Here is an 11433-nt window from a genome sequence, read left to right on the forward strand (position 1 = left end):
AGTGTGAAAGGAGGATTGGACATGACATTTAAAAGATTAGACTACCAACTTTCATAAAATGATTGTTGAACATTTCCGCCGGCATATCCTCTTTTCTTTTGTGTGAAGAAAGAGTTTGGATACTTCAGGGGTATAGTTGTCATCTGGATTAAACTTTGGAATCCATCAAGGGAAAGGACAATGGGAGACCAAGTCGTTCGAAATGAACTGGATTAACTCAAAGGTTAAAGAGAGAACAAAAGACAGCATCATCAAGGCAAGGCAACCTGTAACTTCTTGCCTAATAAAACTAAAATCCAAACAAGCAAAGGAAAGAATTCACATGATAAGGCCCTTTATGCTCTTATATAATTCTCTATTTCCCTATCATCCTCTCTTCCCCCTCCACTATTTTGGAACCAAGAAAAAACGTTTTCTCTCAGTTCGTAACTTACCCCACCTCACCTCACCCCACCTCCTCTTCAGAGAGGAAGAAAAGAGCCGCCTCCTCCGCTCTCATTCTCATTTCAAAATTCTCTTTTCATGAACACACTTTTTGGAGTTGCCATGGTACATATTCTTGTCGGATTCTTTGTCTTCATAACAGGTAATTATTCCTCATGTTGCTTTATGTTATTATGTAACTGGAAGAATAACTCGTGCATTGTTCTTTTGTGCCATTCATTAAACGTTTTTGGTAACCAGGACTTGGATTATTGAGAGGAGGAGAGTCTCTAGGGATCAATTATGGGCAAGTAGCCAACAATTTGCCACCGCCAGATAAAGTGCTTGATCTATTGCAGGCCCTGAAGTTAACAAAAGCAAGAATTTACGACTCGAATCCGGAGGTGCTGTCGGCATTTGCAAACTCTAACATTGAGCTAATCGTGACAGTTGAAAATGAGATGCTAGCAAGTTTAACGGATCCTCAGCAAGCCCTTCAATGGGTTAGCACTCGTATAAGGCCATATTTCCCGGCTACGAGAATCACAGGCATTGCAGTTGGAAACGAAGTATTTACAGGAGAGGACAACACGTTGGTGGCTAGTTTAGTACCTGCCATGGTCAGCATTCATGCGGCTCTGGTGCGTTTAGGACTAGATCAATACGTCCAAGTTTCAACACCTAATTCTCTAGCAGTTCTAGCACAATCATATCCGCCTTCAGCAGGGTGTTTTAGTAGTGAGCTCAATGGAATCATGCCGCAACTTTTGCAGTTTTTGCAGAGTACAAGCGCACCTTTTTGGATCAATGCTTACCCATATTTCGCTTACAAGGACGATCCAAACAGAATTCCTCTAGACTATGTGCTATTTAACCCTAATTCGGGGATGATAGATCCTTACACGAAGCTGCACTATGACAACATGTTGTATGCTCAAGTTGATGCTGTTATATTTGCCATTGCGAGGTTGGGGTTTTCTGGGTTAGAAGTTAGGGTGTCCGAAACGGGGTGGCCATCCAAGGGTGATACTGATGAAATCGGTGCAACTTTGGAAAATGCAGCCAGTTACAATAGAAATTTAATGAGAAGGCAGTTTGAAAATGAAGGGACTCCCTTGAGGCCTAACATGAGACTAGAAATCTATGTGTTTGCTTTGTTCAATGAGGACATGAAGCCTGGACCTACTTCAGAAAGAAATTACGGCCTCTTTCAACCTGATGGAACTATGGCATACAATGTTGGTCTCCTTGCCCTATCAAGTGCGTCGTCCGCCTCCTCCACAGCATCCTCCTCGGCATCTGTTTCTCTGACTTCCTCTGCTCCAAAGGTATGTCTAAAAGTTCCTTTTTCTTTCTTTTCTGGAGTTTTTTTTCCCTACCTTGGTAGAAATTATGAGGTACCGTACACAACTGTAAAGTGCCTTAGGCGGAAAATTGTTAACAAATTAAACCAAGCTTAGTAATTTCTATTTAGTTATTTAGTAGTTTTATTAGAGTTTTATTGAGATCAAATTATAATACTTTTTTAATCTAGGAATTGATATTTTATTAGGTAATTAGTTATGTGGCTGTTTCTTATTTCGAGTTATCTTGGGTTAAAATTATCTAAGAGGGGGTTAGTAGAGAGTCGATAGAGACTGCTTTTAAATATTATCGTTGTTAGACTTTCCTGTGTTTGAGATATGAATAATATTACTGTGAATTGTGTTGATAATTTCTTCTCTCCAAAGAAAAAAAATATATTTTGTAGTTCTACATAAATTGTATAATACCATATGCTAATGTCCTTCTTTGTATCTTGCATCAATTCTGAATAATGTAGATAAGGGACAATTCACGTGTGCAAATATTAAGATGATATACTTCTTTTAACAAATTTTTTTGTTGGCTTTGTATTTGTGGGTCTCGTTCTAAACAGGTAAAACTAGTGGGTTATCAAAGTTTTCTGTACTCGACAGTCTTGTATTTGCTGGCCCTCCAAATTCTGCTGAGACGGCAATCTTAAGGGGATGGGAAAAGAAAGAGATGTAAATATCACCTTTATGAGGTGAGCATGTGCTTTCAGCAATTTGTGACTTGATCAAATGGAGAAAAGAATTCCTTGGAGCCATCAGGGACCAAAAAATTCATGTGCGTATAACGCAAAAAGCCGAAGGTCATCCTATCTTTAATTTTTCAGCCAACAAAGACTTTCAAACATGACGAAGCATGCGTCAGATGTGCGTCGCCACAAACATGAAGGGGGGCCATTTTGCAATCATGCAAATCAGCTGTAATAGATCCACAAGCCATTTAACACATGGACATGATCTCAGAAAAACAATGGAAGCCCATTTTCTGGATCGTAATCCAGGTGAAAGGCTAATTAATTTGCTCCAGTTGCATAAGCAGTTGATTTATTGAAGCATTCTCCTACTATATTTCTTTACTTGATTTGTGATAATAGGATATAATTGCATATATGTGCATCTTTCTGGTGCTTTTAAGTAAATATTCTTTGAATATTGGGGACAATCCTTGTGAGGTTTCTTTCAGCCTCTTGTTGGGAATAAAGGGCTCTACTTTTGGACGTGGATTCCATAACTGCTGCTGCGTAGAAATATAATCGTCAACCCCTGCTTTTATCCTCATGTGGTTCTTTCCTCGTGCAGAAAGTTTCGTAGTTATGGAGTAAGATTTGAGATATAATAAAGGTAGAGATAAATTAGAGATAATGTAAAAGAAAATAGAGATAATGTAAGCTATAGTGCAAAAGGTTAGGCTCCGTTTGTACTTTTTTAATCCTTGAACAGACAGTGGACGGCTACCTTTATTCCCCGTAACCGTCAGCATTGGTCAGTGCCATCCTTTTCTCAAAGGAGCTTTAGACTTTCTCTGTATTAGATGAATAACTTATAAGCGGCTTGCTGTGTATGCAACTTCTATATATAAGTGTGCTATCGCTCCAAACACCAGAAAAGAAAAAGTGTGGTTATCAATTATTTAGTGTGAAAGAAGGGTCAATAAACTTAAAATGGCATGTGGTTATATAATGTTGTCTTTAATAGCTAAGAAAATACTGTTTGGATAGTAGATTATTTGTCAAATTTTTTTTGTTTACATCATCAACAAATTTTTCAAGTACCTTTTTATCTTATATACATCATATCAAAAAAATGTTACACTATTTGATTATTACTTTCGGAGTTTGAGACTAGGATATGTCACATATCAATTTTGCTCCTTTTCTTTTGAGAAAAATGTCTGAAGGAAAAGAAGTATAACTTTTGAAAGAAAAATGAAAACACTGTCAAGTTCGAAATCTTGCTTGAGACTCACCCAGGCGCCCCCTCGCGTTTGCTATTGGTTGTCATGATTTAGTAACAAAGGAAAGAAACTTAAAAGCACGAGGCGTTCCATAGGAACTTGGAAAATATTTGGACAGCCTGGTTTTAGAGTGCATTTGAGTTGAGTTGAACTAGTGTAGTACCATTTTCAAGCTTGAAGTCTATATAATTCAATATTGCTTAAATTCAAGTCCGAGCTAGTTCAAGGGATCGTACATATTCATGCTTGAACTCAACTTGCTTATATTTGTAAAAGGTTAAGTTCGACTTGTTTAAGCATGGAAAACCTCAAAACCTAATTAAGCTTGAGTTAGAACCTGACCCATTTGGGCTTATAAAAAGTTGAGACTAATCGAGCTCAATTACGAGCTCAAGAAATCGGTAAATTCATTTTTCAGTATTATTTTAGCATAACCAAGTTCCAATTTCCAGGCTTTGTTATCAAATTTTCAACAGATTTCAATGACATGAGTCTTATTCTATACATGAAAACCAAGATTCAACTAAATATCAGTTAAAGGCTTCCAAATAATCATTCTGCAACTTTTTCAACTTCAAATCACGGAAAAACAGAAAGTTACAGGAAAAAGAACACAACAACGACTGCCAGAGAAAGAGGCACGTATTTTGGAACTCTAACCCTTGATTCTCAGTCTTCTATCGAGCATATTTTGAAATCCCCAAGGTTAGTTCGAAACTCCATGATTGAAGCAACATTTCCGGAAAGAGAAAGCTAGACAGAAAGAGAAAGGTCTTAATTTTCTTTTGCGCGAGTTCCTTACTTTGTGTGCGACTGTAACTAGTTCTCCAATTGTTTTCTAATTATTGAAATGGTAGCCAAATTATTTCCCATTTTTTATGGGTTTAGAAATTAGCCTTAATTATTTTCTATTATTATTTGGGTTTGTACCATGCAATGTACTCAATAAATATTATTATTTGGGTTTGTACCATTCAATGTACTCAATAAATAGGTAGGGTGGTGATTTACAATAAGGGGGTGGGTGAAAGAATTGTTGGTAGGTGGGAGAGGTTATACAAAAGTTAGGCTTAGAAGTCAAGTTGTATTCGTTTGTGGTGTTTTTTTTTTTTTGGTTTACATGGGAGAGTTTACAGACTCTAAAGCTTTACAAAACGAGAAATCCCCAATACATCAGCCCCAAGCATATATCTAATGCCAGCCGGGGATTCCTCTATGTACTTCTGAGTCTCATGATGACGAATACTATCCTTTGTTAACCAGTCTGGTGTGTTTTTCTCTGATAATAAAAAATGGATTTTCGCTCCGTACATAGACACTAACATAAAAATTAAGTCAAACCATGTTAAACGTTGTATGTTAATCATATTTCACGCTAGTTCAAGTGTTTGGATAGGCATTATTTTCACAAAAAACTATTTGCTTGTATCATAAACACATTTTTCAACCTACCTTTTTATCTTTCGAAGTCCCAGCTATCTATTTATCTCTATATATCACATTACAAAAAGTGCTCTAGTAATTATTTCAAATAAACTCCTATCCAAACACACTTTCATTAAGTCATTGATTTTTTCCATATCTCAAATAGTTGAACCTGATTCCCAACAGTTTCAGATGTTGCGAAATACCCTAAACACACGCAGAAGAGTTTTAGTTTTAAAATTTTATCGAATATTTATAGCTCTTAGTTAAACTTTTCACTGTAATATCTGAATGAACTAAATCCAGAATTTCAATAAGAACAAAAACTAATTTCAGGAAGTATACCTTATTCTATACACTCCCCAGTTGTGCTGGAGCTAGGATCCCATCGTTAGAGGGCTAACTAATTCAGTTTACAGTACAGTATAGAATACCGCCAAAGATAAAAGTTCTTTTATGTAATGAAGAATAGTATATATAACTATTAATAACTAGTAACTAGAACACTAGACCGTAGTGTCAATGTTTTTAAAATTATAAAAGGTTTTGCAGATAATATTACCATTGAAGCATGATATGGTTAGCATTTTTGTGCACTACGCAACTATAATTTTGAAAAAAGAATTCAAATGAAGATCACTTGTTCATTTTTTTGTACCCAAAGTTTTAAGATTTTTCTGTTGTTTTTGAATAATATTTAATTTCCATTTTGCGTGTGTTTGTATTTAAAGTAGGTGATAAATGTAACTACTTCATAAATATAGGGGAGCAATATAATGGAAGAAAGATAGTTTTATTTTGAGGGTGAAAATATAGGACACAATTAGAAATATGAGAAATTTCATCCCAACTGTGAGGACTTGAAAATTTGTTTATATTTTCTTATAATTTTCTTTTATCTTGAATAAGTTAATTTATAATTCCTTTACTACTAATTTACTTCCCTTAATAGTTGTAATAAATAATAGAGTCGAGAGTTTTACTTTTACTTTTATAATAGAGTCGAGAGGCTTTATGGTGTATTGTGGCAGTGTGATCAATTAGTGAGGTGTGTATACTAATTTGGTGGATAAGAGTGGGTATTAAGTAAGACGAAGTATGTGATTAAAAGTGCTAAGAGTTAGTGAATTATAAGTTAAAACAAAAGTACTAGAGAGACAAAGAAATAGGTTTGAACTGACTTGCGCCGTTTGTTACCGATCGAAAACACCATTTGACCAATACTTTCTTTCCCTAATCTTCTTATTTTTCTTCCATTTTCCTTTCCCTAATTTTATCCTAGGGTTGACCGAAATTCTTGACCAAGAAAGAGAGCAAAAAGAAAAAAAAAAAGAGGAAAAATGGATGATTGCCAAGTGTTGGCAATTAAAGCTACCTTTGACCAAGAACCTTTCTTCCATCTGTATCTTTCCTTTCACCAAAAGTCCCTTCACTTTTCACCCTTCTTGGCCGAACCTTGAGAGGAAAAAAAGATAGAAGAAAGCTTCAAGTTTCATCTCCATCTTGTCTTGGTTGAGTGAGGAATCAACAAGAACCACCAATCTAAACCGAACAAAGTTGCAACAAGGTGTTAAGAAGGCTTGTAGTGGAGTTATTTGGAGAGGAAAGCCTTGGTTTTCACTTTTTCTTGGAGGTTTGAAGGTACTAAGTTGGAAAACTTTCTTTCTCTTTCTTATCTTGCAATTTATTGGGAAGATGACTTGAAATTGGAAGTTTTATGGAAGATAACCTAGATTTGTGAAGATTGGTGAAATTTCCAGCCTAGGGTTTAATTTTCCAGCCTTGCTTTGTATTTTTCATCCATGATATGATGGTATCTAGTTTTGTTATGGGCTTGTATGAAGATTTGTAGCTTTAATGTTAATTTTAGCTTCTAAATAAGACTTTTCAGCTTTAGTTCTAAAATTGCAGCTTTAGTAGAGAATTTTCCAGCTTAGATATATGATGTTTATATGCTAGAGATAAGCTTAAATTAGTTGGTTTTGTAGCCTAGTATAAGAACCCCTTTTACCTTGTAACTTTTGCAGTTGGTTTGGGCTGTTTTGCCATGAAACTTAGCTTGGGAATTTTGAGAAAAATAGGGGAGGTGCTGCCCAATTTTTTTTCTAGGAGGGTGAGTGAGTGAAAGTGGAAGTAGAGGTGTGATTTGAGATCGATTTGGACCTAGCTTGCTTAAGGATATTTAGGTCAACCTTGATGGTGATTCATAAACTGAAATTTTGCTAATAGTAACATTTTTCAAAGACAAAGTAACGGTCACTTTAAACTAGATTTTCTAGTCGCATATCACCAGCTATAAACTTAAAGGCTTCAATCGTTTCTTTACCAAAACCAAAAGAGCGGGCATGTATTTTCTTAGGGTTTATCAAGTATTATAATGACTATTTAAATGAGTTTTATTTACTTGGTTTGTCCTTGCTATTAATAAGCGAAAGTCGTATATTTTGAAACCCTATTTGATTACAAGTTGCTACCCGATATTTTATCGCAGGTTTTGACTCTAGCTAGGGGGCTGGACCTGGGCTTGATTTGGATAAGCAATAAATCATTGGTGAGTGTCTCCAACTGCATGACCAAACTTGATACTTGAATGCAATATTGTCTTGATGTGATTGGATATTTCTTGACTTGTTTGGTCGGGCAAGGGTGTACTTTATCGCACTTGCCCTAATGTGATTTATTGCTGTGCACTGGTTACAAATGGTTTGATGTACATGTGTATGACTTGAATACTGTCTGGGATCCCAACCCTATTGGTTAGTTGGTCGAATCGAGCCAGTAAGGGCTTGGTCGAAGAGACTGGCGAACCATAGGTACTATTTATTGTTTATTTTGTAATCCATTGGATATGCTCCACTGGATTCGGTATATTCGAGTAATACCACCACAGTTAATGTTGGAGTTCGGGCCCGATAAGGGATTTGATTGGTGGATGGTGATTGGAGTTAAGTGGTGCTCTACTGGACTTGTATACTATATTGAAAGTTGACGGAGGGTCAACTTCTTCTTGGCAAGTTGCGGCCGAGTTAGCTCGCAAGAGCGACCTGTATCCTTATATTTGGAAATGTTGAATTCCTGATTAACTGTTTGCTTGTAGTGTTATTGCTTACTTTCATGAACTTTTGTGCTCGCTCACTTTGAGATTTCAAGTGTTCTATAATGGCCAACTTACTACTTGTTTTGCATGAAATTTTGGAACTTTACTGAGCTTTAGCTCACCCCGTTAGTTTTGTTTTCCTTACAGGGGTGCGAGCATAGGCGTGAGGCGGGAACAGACTGGTTTTGGCTAGACTTTTAACTTTTGTAATTATACTAGTGCTAGTGCTCGATTAGGATTAGAAGTGCAACTAGAACTTGAATTTTTTGTTATATTTGGGTATGTATGAACATTCTAAGTTTGGGAACTGCTGTTTCATGTACTTTTGAAGTTATAATTTATTTTCTTGAAGTTCTGTGAGTGAGTCCTGGCGAGAGCTGAACAGGCGTTCCGCTAAACTCTAGGGTACGCCCTAGGGAGAGTTGGAGTCGTCACACCAACTCTATCACTTCATTATTACATATCAAAAGTTTAAGAATTTTCTTTTGTTTTCAAATAATTCTTGATTTTCACTTTGAATGTGCTCATATTTGAAGTAGTAGATAAATGTAACTACTTCATAAACATAGATGGGCAATATAAAGGAAGAAATATAATTCGACATATTTCAAGGGGTGCAAATATAGGACACAATTAAAATACTAAAAATTTTAATTCCAACCTTAGGAATTTTTATTGAGAGAGGCAGGGTGGGCGGGGAAAAGGGGGCAGGGAGCAAGTGTCCACCCTTCAACGAACATGGCTCCACCCTCCTCTTCATATTTGTATCCCATCCCCACAAAAACATGACAAGGAGTGATGTGAACATAGGCCCTGATGGTTCATGTTCAAGTCGTATAAATGGTTGATCCATTGGAGTTCATCACATCCGGATCCCTTCCAACATTTTAGTTCATTTATTGGTTATAATTGTTATTAAGGTTTATGTTGTCATTCTCTAAATTAATTCCAGCAATGTTGGTTGCGTAACTAGGGTTAGTTTGGAATTAATTTAAGTTGTTAGTTTGGTTGAATAAACGTCTAAAGGTCATGTGGACCAATGTTGGAGCCAAATTAGTGTTAAGTTAGTTGAGTCGAGTTAGGGTTGTTATTCTTAGCCGACCTTAGGGTTACATCTTAGTTATAGTTGAGTTAGGTTTTGAGTCTTGTAAAGACTATATACAGCCTTAAGTGTCAATTTTTTTCATAGTGAATGATGAATTAAGAAAATTCCAACAAACACTTTGTGTTTTGCAAGTCTCTTGTCCAAGAGCTCCAAACTTGAATACTTGAAAGGATTCGAGAGTGTTCAATTGACTTATCAATCTAGAAATGCACTAGATTGTGGCGTCATTCTGTGAGGACCCGTAAAAACTATTATTTTATGCCTAATTTTTGGCTTAATAAATTATTTAATTGGATTTTTATCCCAAGGAATATTTTCTAGTCATATTAGACCTAAATACATGGTAATATAATTTCGTTATATTTTTAAAGTGACTCGTTCAAAAAAATAATTTCCTAGGGCGCGTTTAGTAAAAATAGCGAATAGTACTTGGAGATTTTATCCGCGTAGTAGTACAATAAGCTTGGAATATTGGAGACTCGTACTATGGTCCTAAAATAGGTAATCTTATGAATAAAAACTCAAGTGATAGTTAATAGTGCTATCGTTATAAGAATTTCTCGGAAGTTTCGCGTTATAGCGTTAAATTTGACGGTACGCGTTTTCACACGCGCGACTTCAATTGAGGGACTTTAGACCCTTATTTCGGGACAATTAAGAGTGGGTAATATTTACATGAATATATATGCCTTGGAGGTTTAGTGCACTAGTGAACCAAACGCGCGAGAAAATCGAGCCGTAATCGCACCAAACGGCCCTAATGAGAGTTGACTTTTGGGTGAATTTCCACCACTTATTTCACCTTCTCTTGGAAGCTAAAGGAAAGTCTGATCACTCTCTCTCCTCCTCTCAAGACAGCCGACCAGCTCTCCCCTCTCTCTAACTCCATTACTTCAAAATTTCTGCTCACTAATCTCACTCAAAACCACCCCAAATCATCTCCAAATTCAACCAAACTTGCACCACACCTAGCTTGACACTTGAGGAGCATTTTGAGCTGCAAATAAGGGCTGGAAATCACGGTTTTTCTGGGGTAATAGAGGGCCGAAAATTCTGCTGAACATCAACCCAAAGTAAGTGATGATCCACTCTTGGAAACTTGAAGTTTGGAAGCTATCTTACCTTGTTAAGTTCATGCATGCTTTTGGTTAGCTTGATATGGTTGTAAAATGTTCTAGTGGGCTCTTGGAATTCCCACACTTGAGTTATTGTTGCTGATGTGATGATTGATGGTGATTATATTGTTGGTTTAGTGGTTATAATGATGCATTAGTGGTGGGAAATTAGTAGAAACATCATTGGGTGTAAGAAGCTAAAATTCCCGATTTTGCCCCTGCCATGTTCGGCCATTTCCAGGCCAATTTTTAATGGTCTAACGGCTTGAATTGGATGTTTATAGGATGTATTAGATGTGTGAAAAATTTCATTGAAAAATATTGAGGTTTGATTGAGCAAATGAATTTTTCTTGAGAAACTAGCATTCTGGAAAACTGTTCGCGTATGATTCTGACCAGTGGTAGTATTTTGGCTATAACTCTGTCCTCGGATGTCGAAATCATGTGCCGTTGGTTGCGTTGGAAACTAGACATTCCTGGCTTTAATTTGGTATATAATGCACGTTCTGATTCTTTGTGAGAAAGCCGAACCAAATGTTTTAAGTTCGCTGTCCTGTTGCTCTGTTCATCTGGAATGAAGTGTTCAGGCAGCAACTTGATGCCCGATTTTGAACCAGATTGGTGCCGAATTTGGAAATGATTTCTTCTGTGATATTTTACCCCTATGAACGTATTTTCCAACGGCGTAAGCCATGCTCGATTTCGAGTTAAATTGACTGAGTTGTGACTGAAACAAGTGGACTGCTCTGTTTTGGAAAAACCCTAATGTTGGACTGGTTTGGAACAAGATATTGGAGTGAACTTGTTAATTGATGTTCTTGATACTAAACACTTACCAAAGGCATTATGGATGTTTCTTAGGCCTTTATCTCACAAATGAACCATGATTTTATAGTTTGCTTGATTAAACGTTTTGAAATGGGTAATGAAAGTCTCAAGGCAGATTGCCTTATAATTTTCCT

General features: G+C 36.5%; 1 protein-coding gene across 1 annotated transcript; it reads left to right on the top strand.

Annotated features, from left to right (window-relative positions):
• Positions 1–351: 351 nt before the first annotated feature.
• LOC113709758 (glucan endo-1,3-beta-glucosidase 14) lies at positions 352–3087 on the top strand. Its single transcript, XM_027232611.2, has 3 exons — positions 352–586; positions 685–1751; positions 2342–3087. The coding sequence occupies exons 1-3, from the start codon at positions 523–525 to the stop codon at positions 2426–2428; spliced, it is 1218 nt and encodes a 405-aa protein (XP_027088412.1). The 5' UTR covers positions 352–522; the 3' UTR covers positions 2429–3087.
• The last annotated feature ends 8346 nt before the right edge of the window (positions 3088–11433 follow it).

This window comes from Coffea arabica, chromosome 9e (assembly GCF_036785885.1).
Source record: "Coffea arabica cultivar ET-39 chromosome 9e, Coffea Arabica ET-39 HiFi, whole genome shotgun sequence".
Lineage (NCBI taxonomy): Eukaryota > Viridiplantae > Streptophyta > Magnoliopsida > Gentianales > Rubiaceae > Coffea > Coffea arabica.

Coding starts and splice junctions, on each gene's coding strand:
- LOC113709758 (XM_027232611.2), top strand. CDS start 523: ATGAACACACTTTTTGGAGTTGCCATGGTACATATTCTTGTCGGATTC. Junction 587..684: donor ATTCTTTGTCTTCATAACAG/GTAATTATTCCT, acceptor TTTGGTAACCAG/GACTTGGATTATTGAGAGGA. Junction 1,752..2,341: donor TGACTTCCTCTGCTCCAAAG/GTATGTCTAAAA, acceptor CGTTCTAAACAG/GTAAAACTAGTGGGTTATCA.